We start from the raw sequence: 15,482 nt of genomic DNA on the forward strand, positions 1-15,482 counted from the left end.
AAGGGAACCCTCACTCAGCAGTCATGTTTGATTTAGTTGTTTATACATGTGGCAAAAAAGAAACTTGTGAGAGTGGAGAGAACAAGAATGGATGTGTTTAGCTGCAAAGAGGGTCAAGGAATAAGATTTGGAGGAGGCAAAGTCACAAAATGTCAATCACTGATGTCTGTGGAGTGCTGGAACTATTGGGTGAGGATGTGCAAATCAGTTATTTCTGTAGTAGCTCTGCAGCCTGCTAGGGCATGTGTTTGCTTGAGGGATGCTGCAGGGCTTGCTGTCACTGTAGTAATAAATGCCAGAAATGCAGTGAAATTCACATTTACTCATATTGTGATGGAATTGATACTCATATCATCCTTTCCAACTCAGAGGATCCTCTCTGATGACAAAACTGGTGTTGTGTCCAAAAGAAACAGCAAAGAGAGCAACTCGCATAACTCTGGCATGAGCCATAGTACAAAGGGGGAAAGGTTTGATCCCTGATTTGTGTTTTCCTATCACCAGTGACCAGGGTGAGGTCTGGACTGTGAGTGCCCTCCTTCCCAAGAAAGTACATTATGTTTCTCAGCTATTTCTCCCTTTTACCCTGATGAGTGGCTTGTGCAAAGTTGAAAAGTTTGGTGTAGATGGAGCCAGATGCTTTCCATGAGACTGTAGTGCTTGGTAAGTGGATAAGGTGAGGTATGTAGGTTTAAACCCCCATAAAGATTTGAACCTGACTTCCTGTGTCATTTTTCAGTGTTCTGAGTGCTGAGGAAAGGGAATTACAGGGCCCCCTTCCTCCTATCATGCACTCTGAAATTGCTTTTATGGCCTCAAACTCTTGCACACTCAAAGACAAATTCTGGAAACAGAAGTCTGTGAGCCAAGTAACTTGATGGTCTTGGGCCTGGAGAGGTGTAGATTGCCAAGGAAGTTAATGACTCCTGGTATGCTCTAAATGCCACGACTAGAATAAAATTAGTAGCCTAAATCAGTGCTTAACTTTTCTGCTTTTTTCTCCCACTCTCTTCTGGAAGGACTGTACTTCACAGGGGACCAGAGTGATAGCATGTTGAATGTAGGTGTCGATTTCTGATCCACAGAGAAGAAACTTTCTGAATGTTGGAGGTTCCTCTTTGAAGTGCCTCAAGTACAGATCAATATAGCTAATAATATGTAAATGCAATCTCCTCATAATCCTTTAGGGAAAAAAAAAAAAAAAGCAGGACTGCAGTCCCACCACAGTGGAAAAGCAGGGACTGACTGCAAGGTATGCTGCCAAACAGCTGGTTTGGGCTGTTCTGGACTGTCCAGATCCATCACTGCTGAACATGTGGGATGGTGGGATCACTTTTCTGGGAAACCTCCCTGTTTCACACCCAGGGCAGGGTGTCACCCTGTAGGTAGAAGCTGAGGTAGTGGCATGAGGAACAAAGTAATTTTCTGAAGAGGTCACAAAGGCAAAATACCCTTAGCTAGCTTTCCCAAGGGTCTGTCCTCGCTTGGGAGAGCAATACTGGTCTGGTTAATTGGGGCAAGAGAAAACTTGGGATGAGTTTCCTTGCAGTAAGGGCATGGGGCCTCCGGTTTGTGCATCTGTACCTTGTGTCAGCAGTCACTACTGATTTTTGTGTGCTGCAATGTCAGCAGGATCCTACCCAATGTCCTCAGCAGCCTGCCCTAGCATGGACTTTTGTTATGTGTGAGGTTACTCTGAGACATATTCTGGGTCATCATGAGCTCTCGTTTATCTTTAAACTGAGTGTACATTTGTCCTGGTGCAGAATTTTGCCTTTGCTGTGTTCAGTGATCTTAGACTGATCTGAGACCTCCACCCAGGTAGCTCTGCAGTCTACAGAGCAGAAGCTCAGCTGCTTCCTCCAGTGGAGCCCCTGGTGTCCATGTGTAAGTGTTTATACACACGTGTTGTCTTCCTTTCCAGCTCCTTCTTTCTGTCCTCTTTTTCCATTTGGTTCTGCTTTGCATTTTATTTGCAATGTGTTGTCCTGTTGTGAGTATTGCTCATGCATGTTGAGTTAGGGTTCCCCAAGGAGTCTGTCTGGCACTGGGAAATTAAGTTTTTTTGGCTTTTGCACTCTCAAAGCCCTTTATTATAAGCTGGAGTTTTTGCTCCGGGGTAGTAGGATGTTGGGAAGAGCTGAAATATGGCACTGCTGAGAATCAATTAGTGTAAAAAGTGCACTAGTACCCAACTACGTGCTGATTACTCTGCCCCCAAAGGCAAATGTGTTTGCAGTTTAGGTCACAAGTGAAATAAGCCTGCTGAATCTCATTCTAACATGTCACTCTCTTTGGGACTTTCTTCTCCACACCAGTGCCTACCTCTAGACGTGTGAATTTTCTTGTTGAGACCTAGGAAAAATGTTTTGGAACAGCAGATCCCTCCCTTCCTCTTCCCTCAAAAAATAAGGAAATCATCTTGCAAATATGAAACTGATTTATTTCAAAGTGTTTTGATCTGGCAGATAGCAACAAGGAGACACTGGTTTTACTCACAGTAGAAAGGTTGTCATCTCATCTTAAATCTTCAGATTTGACTTACTCTACACAAAGGATCTGAGCTTATCCTCACTGCTTGCTGTGGAGATTTGAGAAATGTCTTGCACATCCCAGGCATGTGATTTCTTTTCCTTTAAGAGTCCCTGTAACACTGGCTTTGCTTCCACACTTAATTCACACACCAAATTGATGAATCAACTCTGATTCTAGTTACAAGGTGATCTTAATTAGTTAAGGAATGTACCAGCCTCTCTGCTGTTGAATACCATTGCACTTCCCAGAAAAGTGGTAATGGTTAAACATTCTGCCAGTCTGGAGGTGAGCAGCTTTTGGGCTTTGTTGGATTCCAGAAAAGAATGAAATGAAGAAGCATCATTAAATGAGGACCCTGCTGCATGCAGCCAATGGCATTGGCTTTTATGGTCACCTATCCTCTCTGACTGCTTGCAAAACTCACTATCTGCCCTCAGTTATCATTACACTTAGACCAGCAGGAGAGATCTCACTTTTTCACCCAGGCTTTACTGGCAGGCAACAGGTGAAAACTACAGGAGGTACTTTCTTCCCTTCCCCGTTTCCATTGCTGTCTACCCAAAATTGCATCCTAATTCTGGCTGATGGCTTGATATTGCCACTTGCACTTTCCTCCACACTCTTGTAAAATCTGTTGGCAGCTTTGTGGTACGAAAATGTGATATAAATCCAAGGGGCATTTTTTAATGTAAGACTGCAAAAATGTACACGGTGTCCATCCCACTTTGCTTCTTACTATTTTCCCTATTTCTCTTGCACAGTTTAAGAGAAGATTGGATGCATGTCCTTTCTGGAACAGATTCCTATTCCAGATGCTTAGTCTTGGGGGAGAGGAAGCTCTGCCTCCCCAAGGGGGAACAAATTCCTCTCCTGGTGCAGCACAGGGTGGGGTGGTGTCAGCACACTGCACGATATCCGTGCCAGTGCTTTCCAGTTGCTTCACCAGCTGAACGTGAACATGCACATGCCCATGGCTGCTGCATCCAAAGCCCTGTGCTCTGCCCTGAGCTTGTGTAACAGCAGGGAATGCCAGCTAAGCCTGGCCTCTAATCGACTGTGGTGGCAAATGCTATGCTGCTGGGGATGTTAGCACATCACCTGGGCTTCTGCTGACCACACTAGCTCTTAGTTTGCAAAAGAATCTAAAGTGCTGCATCGTTTTCTCTGTGCTATAAAGCAACTTGTGCATAGCTGAAGCAAACATCTTTTGGTCTGGATTTCACTTCACTTTGCAGCTACACATAAAAGAGTCACAAACAATTCAGGTTATTTACCATAAAAGTGAGTAAATTTTCCAGTACACGATTTGGTCTATTCTTGTGATGTGTGAGTCCTGTCAGAGCAGGGGGTGCTAGAACTCCCTCCGTCCATGCCAGACTTTTCCAGTTAGAGCAGGGCTGTACGTGACCATTTCAAGTGATGTGTTTCACACCAGGCAGTGAGGCCAGAATGACTCTGAAATGTGCTAGATGGAAGCAAATCATACTTGGGGCTGCAGTTGGGGCTTTTTTCTCTCCTTGTGCAGCTGCTGGTAGAATGGGTTTCCCAAGCTCCGACCTGCAGACCCGTTTATATCCCCCCATCTAAACCTTTTCTTTGTAGGGCAAGTTGAAGAGCAATGGGGACCAATGGTCTGAAACTGAGCAGACTGGGGGGGAAAAGTAGGCTATATGTCAGTAGCAGTTTCATAACTGATGGAAACTAGTATGGGAGCATTTGCCCCTGGGAAGAGGCTGAATCTTTTTTCATCAGATGCAAAGGAGGAGGATTCTATTAAAATTAGAGGGGGGAGGAATTTGATGGCATGACTTGGGCAGGAGGATCTCTTGCAATCTGTCCTGCATTATTAAATCAGTATAGGTTGAAGATTTGATTATATGGTATTTCCTGTTAGAGAGGTTTCAGCATATTGTTTTCCTTACTCACATGTACATGATCACCTGCTTTATTAGAATCTCCAGTGCTGCCTGACCTCAGGGAGGAGGATGCCTGGAGAGAGCAGTGAGCTGCAAAAGGGGCTGGTGTGAGTATCGAAGCTAAGCAGGAATTGACATTTGCAGTTGTAGACAACAAGTGCTTTGCCAAACCTGGCCTGAATGTTGGCTGTGACTGGAGAATGGCACCTGGTCAAGTTACAGTGCAAAGATTTGTACAGTGCTACTGTTAAGTAGTTGAGCCTTGTGAGCTCTATTTAGGGCTTTTGCTTATGAAGCAACTGGAATAACATGTTGGGTATGGTGGTAACTCCTCCTCTCTGGCACTTGAATTTAGACTTGGATTTTATTCAGTTTTTTGACCAGGACCTCAGCTGTTTGCAAAGGGGCAAAGCAGGACTTGTGACAGGGGTTCTGAACACCCCTGGGCACAGAGTTCCATCTGACCTTGGGATTGTCTTTAGATCTACACCAAGAGGTTTCTAATATATCTGAGGAGAAAGAAGACACATCTGCCTCACTTTTGTTTTTTATATCCCACTCTGGTCTAAGTGGGTAATAGAATAAAATGGGAATTGCCCCCAGAAAGCAGAATTCTCCTTTGTTGGCATAGATTTATGAATGGATTTATAAATTCTACATGAAGGCCACCCTCGCTGAAAGGGCCTGACTTCTCCAGTGGTGCCCCCTGAGTTCATCCAGGGATGCATTTGCACTTGACCCTGTTGGGAGCCTTCCCTGCTGCTCTTGTGAAGTGGTCATCCCTGTCCCTCTTTGTCTCAGCTCTGAGGAGCACACCATGACCATACAGAAGAGTTTCCATGAACTGCACGCTCTGGCATTTTCCTGTTCCAGTCACTCCAGGGATCATAAATAGCAATGGTAATAAATAAAAGCAGATGCTATAGAGTGAAGCTTATGCATGACACATTTTCCAATGTATGTACATTCTAGTACATGAAGTACTCTTTCTCTCTGAGTGTATGGTTTAGTTTCTTCTCTGATACCTCTCCAGTGTACTCCTTCAGTAGCAGGAAGCTGGGGTTCTTGGGCTCAGGGACGCAAAGTAGCCTTCTGCAGATGTGGGTATGGGCAGATGCACTTATAGGCTGCAAACAAGTGGTCTGAACAAGAAGTTCATGCTGAAAGAGTCGGTCTTCCTTACCCAGGTGCACATGCTTCTGCCTTCATGTTTATAACAATTTTTAAGTGAACACAAATTTTCTTGGGTTGATATCAGTTAGTGGAGCATGAAAGAAGTTTAAGGGATTTTTCATCTCATGAGATGAGGACCTCCCTAGTTGTAGCTGCAGGTTGTGTGTGCAATGCTAGACAATGCTACCCTTGAATAACAAAGTACAATGTAATACAAGTGTCATACACTGTCTTGTGTTTTACTGAGGTCCTCAGCTGAGGGGGGCAGTGTGTGTGGGAATATGAGCATGTGTGTAATGCTTTAGGGCTTGAACTAGTTCCATGTGGAGCCCGCTGGGATGTACCTATGGAATAAAGCTCACATGTGCAGCTGCAGAACACTCTGGTCAGAGTTGAATGGGTTTCGTTGCATGAAGCAGTGGACATACCTAATCCATATCAGCAAAAATATGCATGTTTATCAGATTCAGTTAGTTCACCACTCTTGACTTTCTCTTGCTCTAGCTGCAAAAGTAAATGGTACTGGTTTGGACTACGTGACCCCTCTGTGGCCTCTTCAAACTTTGCCCATTCTGTGATTCTGATTCTGCCTCACACCTACTGAAGTGGAAAGTTTTGTTTCAGATAAGTGAAGAATATTCCATTAAGTGAAACCAATTTTGATTGAACTAGCAAGCTTGTTTTTAGGTGAAGTCTCCAGTTTTATCAGCGATCAGTCTTGAACATTCAGTGTTCAGCATTAAAGCCTGCTAAGCCAAAACCAGAAATTCAAAGAATTAAATAGATGTGGTCATCAATAACAAGAAGAGGCTGACAAGACAAAAAGAAATAATTGTCATGTTTTTAATGCTGATTTGAGCAGCCTTACATGAAGACAAAGCACCAAACATTGAGTGTCTCTCAGCAAAGCCTAACAGCATTGGCTGGTTGTCCAGACCCACCTCTTTTTCAGTATTCATCACTGAAGGGGTATTCTGGATGGTCACGCCACCTGTGGAAAGGTCAGATTGGACAAGTGAGCTCCTTGGGTGAAGCAAGATATCAGATCACTGCAGTCAGCCTTGCAGTCAGCAAGCCTCTTCCTTTCAATATATATGTGGCCTTCATGGAAGGCTATTCTCCTTACTCAGAAGCTGTTCTGCTCTGAATAACTGCCCCTGCAGAGTTGGAAGCAAGCCTGTGTATTTAAGGAGAGGACAGTGAAGGACCATTTTTCAGGCATAAAGATTGAATATCTTAAGGAGAGATGGGAAAAATCAACAGGACTCTGGATGTCAACTATTCTCACTAATTAACTCAGGTGAGTATTTTAGGAAAGGGGGATGACTTCACCATGTGTGCACTGTAGAAAGGGAAGACTTTGTTCAGATGTCTAGAAAGATGCCTAGAAATAAGGGCTATGTGTGAAGAAGAGGTAGAGAGACCAGACTCTTCTACTTGGTCTTATGCCCTTAGAGCTGGCATGAACAGGTCTGGGTCTAGGGTGGTGCTCTCCCAAGCAGCTGCCATCTAAACTAGGTCTGGCTGTCCTCTAGCTCAGCCTACATGTAGATACTCTGGCAACATCTACAGTGGCAGAGAATTTACAAATAAGCTTTAGGATGATGCAGTTCAGAGGAGGAAGGGATGGTCATGGATGCATCCTAACAAAGAGACATTTCAGGCATCTTTTTAGCAACTGCACACTCAGGGAAGGTGCACAATCCAGGATCATTGTAAAGGCAAGAACAAAATCCAGGGTCAATTTCAGGTGAAAAAATAACATTGTGTTTGCCCATTATTGGCAGACTTGAGGGAGAGGTAGCTGTTTTCTGTTCTGGGTTTTCTTGTTTGTTTGAGAAGCTGATGCTAAATCACAAGCCTTGGCTTGACAAACACTTTCCATTAGCTAAATGAAAAATTTCTGAAGAGCATTCTCAGGTGCACCATGGCAGCTGGCTGCCTTGCCTTACAGCACAGCGCAACAAATACTGGCGTTTATCCAGCTGTGAATCGTTCCAGTCTGGGAAGGACACATTTCACAATATTGAAGGTAACTAACGGGAAGGCATCAAACATTTTGAATTGGTTGTGTCAAAACATTTCATTCCAATATTCAGCCAAGATCAAGTGTTTACACATTAACAGATTGAGTTGGTTGAAAAGAAATCCCAAAAAACAAAACAAGCTGCAAAACTTTGGCTTGTTTGACTTCAGTATAATTTGATGATGTCTGAGTTGCCAGTGTCATTATCTCTACTTTTAATCTACTGAGCATGCTTGCTGATCAGATCTCACATATTCAAAAGTCTGAGTCCTTTGAGTGAAAATTATTCACTTGGAGGAAGGAGTCAGTGCAGCTTGGCATAACTGGTAAGGAGAAACATCCATAGCAGAGAATGGGAACATAAGATAAATCAAGTAGATACATTAATGTAAAACTTGCCCTGCACAATGCTTCCAGATTTCTCCAAGAGGAGAAGAAACAATTTCAGATTAAGATTTTCTGATGCACTCATGTTTTTATGAAACCTCCATTTTCTTCTCAGATGCTTAACTGGCTAATTCATTCCACTGATTGCGTTATCCTGTTTGCATGGGCTTACTCATACCATCGGAACAACAGGTTTGCACACTGTACCCTTATGATAGCTGATAAGGGGAAGAAGCAGAGAAAAGCTGGATTTTTCCATTCCTGCTGGCATGTGCATCACAGCAGTCAAAGGTTTTCCAAGAAGTTGACTAACCAAAAGTCTCTCTGTATCGTGGTTTGACTTTTTCAGATACAGATTGCTGGATGAAATAAGAAATGTGTTTAGGCTGGTAATTTGTCTGATGCAGTGTCAATGCCAGACACTTCAGTGTGGTAACGCAGAGTAGGCATCTATATCTATATATATAAATCTATGTATCTGCTCCTTACGTGGCAACATCACTTTTCCAATAAGGCTTTTTTCATAGCTGAGATCAGATTGTGCTTGAACATTTTTCCCCAAGCATGGAGTTCTTGTGAAAGCTAGAGCTGCCAATGCCCCTCCTATGCATCCTGTTTTCCTTATCCTTGGTGGCCTCCTGTGACCAAATTCAGTCTAATAAAGCAAAGCATTTAACTTATTAGTATTTTAGATTGGTGGCTTAGAAAGTTCTTCCCCTGTGGGCATTTGCAGTCTTTAACTTTGCTTCTGGGAAAGGCTCTTGAATTTGCACCAAGGTTACATTTTGTGTATATAATTTTCAAAATTTAAATTATGCTATAACTCAATTTTGCTATATAAAACCAGACTGTGTCAGATGCCAAAACACACTTAAGAATCTCCTAGGCCATTTGTGAGAGTACTGCTAATTGATGGAGGGCTATTTTAAATTTTAAGAAACTAAACCTTCAGAGCACCTGGCTGAGCTTAAATGTGAAAAATGAACTCCATTATGATGCTTTAAACTTAGTGCATATTTTTGATCATATTTATGCAGCACAGTAAGTGGTTTGTTTGTTTCTTTGCAACATTTCCCTCTATCTTATGAGCAATGGTCAACATTTTAGAGTGCTATTGATGCTGTTGTCAATGCTTTTCATTTTACGCTACAACTTAGCAGGACACAGATAATCTAAGGTAAAAAGAGAAATGCTTGGAATTCAATCTCTAGCATTTGGCTACTTATTGAGTGCCCTGAAAAGGGAAAGCAAAGTTTGGTCATAAGCTGTAGATGCTTTTGAGCTGAAGGATAAACAAACAGCCTCATCCTGTGGAAGAGAGAGGTTGTTGGCTAGGTCTGAGCTTTCAGGTGAAGGAAAACTATATTGCGTGGTAAGCTTTAAGTGACAAGCAGCAAGAGATCAAGCCTTGATAGGTCTCAGAAGAGATAATTAGGAAGTGGTCTAGCAGTTTTTTCTTTCTGTTCTTCTGTTTTTCTTAGAAGAAGGTACAAATCAATTTTATTTGCTTCAGCTCCAATGTCCACACTTGTAGATAGGAATGGTGCTATGCCTTATCAGTGTCTGAGACCACTATTCCCACATAGCAGAAGGAGTTTAAGGAGATGGAGGAGAAATAGAACAGGAAGATACACTCACTTTCTACTAAGTGGGCTTTGAGAACCTGAGCTGCAGGCAATATTGTACACTTATTTTTGCAGTGGGTCTGGGAGCATATTCAGGCTGCATTCAAAGTCTCTCATGTTTAAGCCTTACCTTAGAATAGGGTTGTTTATGCAAAAGTTAATATTAAAAGGAAGTGATTTTTTTTTAATTCTCCAAAAGAACAGGAATGGTCTATGAGGATCTAAGATTTCTCCTGTACTTACATTAACAGTTCCACATAACGAACATTTTTGTTCAGGGCTTCAATTTCTTTCATCTCGTTCTCAGTGAGGGAGAAGTCAAAGATCTATTGGAAGAGATGTTAGGAATGCGTTAGCATTTCTTGTCATAATCAACCTTCATATGTTCCAGATTCCAGAAGTACGATCCCTCCTTCTCCCTGTATCTCTCCCACAAACCCATCCTTACTTGCATTTGCAGGAGTCTCGAGGACATGAATAAGCCCAGTCACATTTGCCTACACCTCTTTTGCAAGAAGTGGAAGGTAGTCTGGCAATACTGAGCCACCAGCTTTGAAAGCAGTGTATTTCCAGGGAAAGTAGGAAGCAGTGTGAGTACTGAGTGCCGCAAGGAATGCAGGAACAAATCATCTTATTTTTGGGTGGTAGTCAAACCAAATGTTTTCTAGTGGCGTGGTTGTGAACCTTTCTGTCAAAGTTGTGTGCAGCAACCCTTCTCTAGCAGAGCTGTCCCATACCTGAAGATGGGGCAGAACAATCAGTCCTTCCTGAGCTCCTGCAGCCTTGGGCTGCTGACCTACTGAGTTACCCCATCTTGCTTGTGCTGCTCACTGCAGCAGCTGGTGCTCTGAGACACACCACCAGCTGGAGCTTTAGCTGCTCCAGAGGGTCAAAAGACGTCAACATTTCCTCTATTTACTGCTCTATTATTGTCATACCTTGTTACCCTTTAGGGGTGGGGACAAGAAGCATCAAATGTGGCAAAATTTGCCATTGATCAAGTCTTACATATGTCTACAGAAAAAACAGGGAAATTACTTTCCATAGGGGCTAAGCCAGTGTAAGTGGATTTATCCATGTACTATTGGGGTATGAATTTACCTGGAAATTCTCTCTGATGCGTTGTGGATTGAAACTTTTTGGGATCACCACCACCCCTCGCTGGACGTTGAAACGCAAAGCAATCTGTGCTGCAGTCTTGTTGTACTTCTTGCCAATGGCATTCAGCAGAGGATCTTTCAGTAAAGGAGGAGAGGACACATTTACCCTGGAAAAAAGTGAGAAGAAAACAAAAAACCTCCTAATCTTTAATGTCAAAACCTTGGGGCATCTACATGTATGTGGACAGAACACTGTGCCTTTTGACAAGTAGGGTGAAAGACGAGAGAAAAGCTTTGGCTCTTAGGTTGGCGCATTGTCAAAGGCAACTTCCTGTGAGATGTCTTAACATTGACTTCGTTTCTCCTTCCTCACCTAAGCCTCACACGTTCCCTGTTCCAAACACTTGCCTTCTGTTAGAGGAGACCTAAGGCAACCTCCTATGCAGACACCTGGCATTCTTTGATGACAGCATGCAGCAGGAGTGTTGAAAGTTTACACTTACAACAGTAATATTTAGACACCGAGGTTCAAAATCACTTTAAAAAATGGGGGCAGAGGTATTTTGCATGGAGATCCAGCAGTGGAGAACTATGTTTCCCTGGATGTTGTCCCTCTATTTGAAAGTAACACGGGGACTTACCATGATTCATCCCTTGAGGTTCCCAATGGGCTGTACCCAACAATAACGATGTCATGTTGTCTGCAAAATTCTAGGAGTTTGGGTTGTGTGAAGTAGGGATGGCATTCTACCTGCAAGAGTAGCAGAGAAAGAATGACTAATCAACAGGACCAGACACAGAAGCAAAAGATATCCCAATATTTGTGAGAGCTACAGACCAGGTAATGCTTTCAGGAAAGGATAAATGTAAATTAGAGAATAGGGAAACATCCTCTGTGGTTATTATTCTAATTGTACGTTGCTGGGTGATTGATTTTTTTTTTTTTTTTTTTTTTTTTTTGGGTTTTGGTGGACAGCAGATTAATATCTGCAACCATAATTTGGCTGCAGGGAAATTTTATTGGCCTGAAGTAGAAAGGTGGCAATAAATGGGGATTATGGAGGTGAGGCAAACTCACTAGATGAGTAAACTGAGAAGGTAACCCATCTCATGTGGGTCAGCTCTCCATTTCTCTGCCTCTTGCATTCAGGATGACTAATCTGATGTTGTTTTAAGGGAAGTGTTGGCATAAACTGTCCCAGTTAAAAAGGTGGGGGGTGGGGGTATTGAAAGGGTGAGATTATGACCTTGTTGCAAGGTCTGCCCTCCCACATTGCAAACGCTCTTCCCTCTTAGGCATGGATTTTCTGGCTGTGGTCTCAGACTCTGGGAAATGGATGTCTAAAAGGTGACAGGGCAACTACTGTTTGCAGTAGCTGCTATCTGGCAAGTTTGAAGCTATCTGGCACTTCTATGCTTGCTGGCCAGCTGCCCTAAGCGGACCTTAATCTCTTGCCTGGTTTTCCTTGACCCCAGGAAGCATCAGAAATGCTCAGTGCAGTCCTAGGGGCACGCCAGAAACTTTTGCACCTGCTGGGCATGTTAATACCAGGGGAGGGTGCTGGAATTTCCTATTCTCAGAGGCAGCTTTTCCCTCCAGGCCAAACACAGAACTGAAAGCTGTGGCCAGCCTCCTTGCCGTGCCTCATGGCCATTCCAAGCCCTCCAGGCTACGTGCTGGGAGTGGGAAGTTGGTCCTGGTTGGTCCCTGGCCTCATCTCTATTACTGCTAATGTGGATATTTGTGCCAGACAAGTCAGAAGGGCTTCCCAGAGATTTCTAGGAAATGCAGAGACCTGCCAAATGACAGAGCCAAAGGTACTGGGCACTCAGATGGGTCGCTGCCACTTGTCACCTTCTCAGAGCCCCACTGCTGTAATTTAACTCGGATGTGCTTGTCATCCTCACGGGATTGTTCAGCTCAGGCCAGTCACATAACAGGGTCTCCTTTAATTAAACTTTTTCTCTAGTTCTTAGAAATGCCTTATAGGAAAAGTACAAGACAGCAAGTACAGGAAATTCAGGAGTTGCTTCTAATGGCTTTTACACTTGAGAAGCCTGGAGTGACTCAGGATCTATAGAGTTGTGCTGGTGTCAACTAAGGTAGATATGGCTTCATTGAGCACTGGTTAAATCTGAATGGTTTTCTTGAGTCTTTTTGGGCTTGAAGTAAGGTACATAGCAGAAATCTAAGATCTGCTTTGACTCAGCATTGTTATGGAGCTTTGGCACAAAGGCACCGTTTTTAAAGTTCTGGAGCAGAAACTGAGGAAAGTGATTGCTCTAGAGCCTTCCAATATTGATCTTTAGCCTAGATAGGAAGAGTAATATTTTCAAGCTAGAAATGGAAGTATGGAGGGCAGCATCTGTGGCAAAGTTCACATGTACACATCACCTTTCTCTGTGTTTGCATTCCCCAAATAGCAGTGCCACCGTGGTAGGCACTGCCCTTGGCTTGCAGTCATACCTGGTTGCTAACAGGTTTGTACTTAAGTCCTGGCTTGTTCATGATCATCTCCAGTTGCCTGCGGTTGAAATTGGATACTCCAATAGACTTTGCCAAGCCTGCATCTTTACATGCCTCCAGAGCCTGCAAAGAAAGCAAAGACAAGAGGAGTCCCATGTGTTGGCTTGATTTCTTGGAGCGTGCATTTTAGAGAGAGGTGGAAGATAGACCATTATTGAGACTCTTTGCTGCAGCAGAACTAACAACTCTAGTAGCAGGAAGGCTGGTGCTGTCCAGACTCCAAAACCAAACTCACTTCCTGTGTCAACCTGCTTTCTGGACCAAGCCCTAATGTTTGTTACCTCATGTGAGGGTAGAATTTGTCTGGAGAGCAGAAAGATTTAACCTGAGATATATATATATACTTAAATGCCAGGCAACTTTTAGGGAGTTTTGCTCACTGTATGCTGTTTTAGCAGTGCCTCAAAGCTGGAGAAGGCAAAGTGAACAAAACAGATTGCTTTCCTGATAAGTCAATTTGCTCCTTTTGATTGTAAGACAGTTTTTCATATTAAGTCTTTATCCAGTGAAATTCCCTAAATATCTGGGAAAGCACATCACAAAACCTGCACAGAAAACTTCAGTACAGTATCAAGCAGAAAAAAGAAAAACAAACCAGTGGATGGGAGACAGGCATTCTAGATATTTTGCACTTCAGACAAATCCTAGTAGCTGAGAAACTCTAATGAATACTGGATATGAATATGTTCCATGGTCTTTGTTGTCTTAATCTGCTGGGTTGTTAAGGGGAAAGGGGGTCCTTTGCTATGGTCTTCCCCTTTGCTGTCTGAAATTCTGCACACAAATAATTCAGCGACCCTTTGAGGCAGAGCAGACCCCACCATGGAGTTGGATGCCCTTCCAGGTTTTGTTATTCTTTCGGTCTTACAGGAGCAGAAAGCAGGGAGGTAAGAGGCACTGTATGTTTGATGACCTCTAGTTGGCCTCATATGCCTTCTATCACTCAGTGACAAGTCAGCAAATACAGTAGTCTGGATTAATTTTTGCCAGCTAACACCAAACAGAGAGTGAAATTATCTGGATTGAGTTTGAGCCATTTTAATTCATATTAATGCTGCTGTTTGCAGGCACTCCCCATCACCTATTTTTTTCTTGGCTTATTAGCTGAAGAGAGTGGTTTCTATAGAATGACCTTTACATTAAACACCAGCTCAAAGATAATAATGTAGCAGAGTTGGAAGAGCTCAGATGCTTTTGACATCTGAGCAACCATTCTGTGAAAAGAGGGGAATGAAGTGCAGGGAGGTAAGAGGCACTGTATGTTTGATGACCTCTAGTTGGCCTCATATGCCTTCTATCACTCAGTGACAAGTCAGCAAATACAGTAGTCTGGATTAATTTTTGCCAGCTAACACCAAACAGAGAGTGAAATTATCTGGATTGAGTTTGAGCCATTTTAATTCATATTAATGCTGCTGTTTGCAGGCACTCCCCATCACCTATTTTTTTCTTGGCTTATTAGCTGAAGAGAGTGGTTTCTATAGAATGACCTTTACATTAAACACCAGCTCAAAGATAATAATGTAGCAGAGTTGGAAGAGCTCAGATGCTTTTGACATCTGAGCAACCATTCTGTGAAAAGAGGGGAATGAAGTGCATCAGCCACATTCAAATGTAACATCAATAGCTAATGTGGAAGTCCCCCTTCCCTCTGAGACCCAGCCTGGATGGCTCATCTGCCAGGGGAAAGTTCAGGTCCTCTTTGGGCTCTCACCCCCTTCAAAATTTCACTTAGAATTTCACCATTCTTCTTCTTTATCTGCTGTACCTCAAGTAGAGCTAAACTGGGACATGACTATCCAGATCTGGACAGTGCAAGCTGAAGTGGAGCATGTAGTAGCACCTCTTATCTCTCTTGGTGTGAACTGGATATAATTAGTGATGCTATTTCATCAGACCTGGTGCAGAGGGAGAGCTGAGCAGCTCTGGCCATGAACTATAGAGGTGTCCATGGCTTTGAGATGCAGAAATGCGAGGAGATTGCTAGTCTCACTTTCTTCCTCACTGAATATCCTGAAGGCAAGTGACACTAGGCTTAGTGAGACACTGCCTAAAGTACTAGAGCACATCACAAACAAATCTAGGGTGCAATCTTTCAGGCAAATGCTACTTCCTTCCAAGTTTTCTTAGCAGAAAAGTCTTATGTTCCCATCCGATAGGTAAATTTAGAAGTGAGTGAACTTGTTCTAATAG

At 43.1% G+C, this 15,482-nt stretch overlaps 1 protein-coding gene across 1 annotated transcript in view; it reads right to left on the reverse strand.

The window, feature by feature from the left end:
• Positions 1–6,449: 6,449 nt before the first annotated feature.
• The window catches only part of AKR1D1 (aldo-keto reductase family 1 member D1), a 35,134-nt gene continuing 26,101 nt past the window's right edge, over positions 6,450–15,482 (reverse strand). Inside the window, exons 5-9 of the mRNA XM_021539204.1 lie at positions 13,230–13,352; positions 11,404–11,513; positions 10,764–10,929; positions 9,906–9,988; positions 6,450–6,615 (exon numbers count right to left, since the gene is read on the reverse strand). Of these exons, the coding sequence (XP_021394879.1) occupies positions 6,573–6,615; positions 9,906–9,988; positions 10,764–10,929; positions 11,404–11,513; positions 13,230–13,352 (525 nt within the window). The 3' untranslated portion in view covers positions 6,450–6,572. The remainder of the gene's footprint in view (positions 6,616–9,905; positions 9,989–10,763; positions 10,930–11,403; positions 11,514–13,229; positions 13,353–15,482) is intronic.

This window comes from Lonchura striata, chromosome 5, assembly GCF_046129695.1.
Source record: "Lonchura striata isolate bLonStr1 chromosome 5, bLonStr1.mat, whole genome shotgun sequence".
In the NCBI taxonomy this organism is placed as follows: Eukaryota; Metazoa; Chordata; class Aves; order Passeriformes; family Estrildidae; genus Lonchura; species Lonchura striata.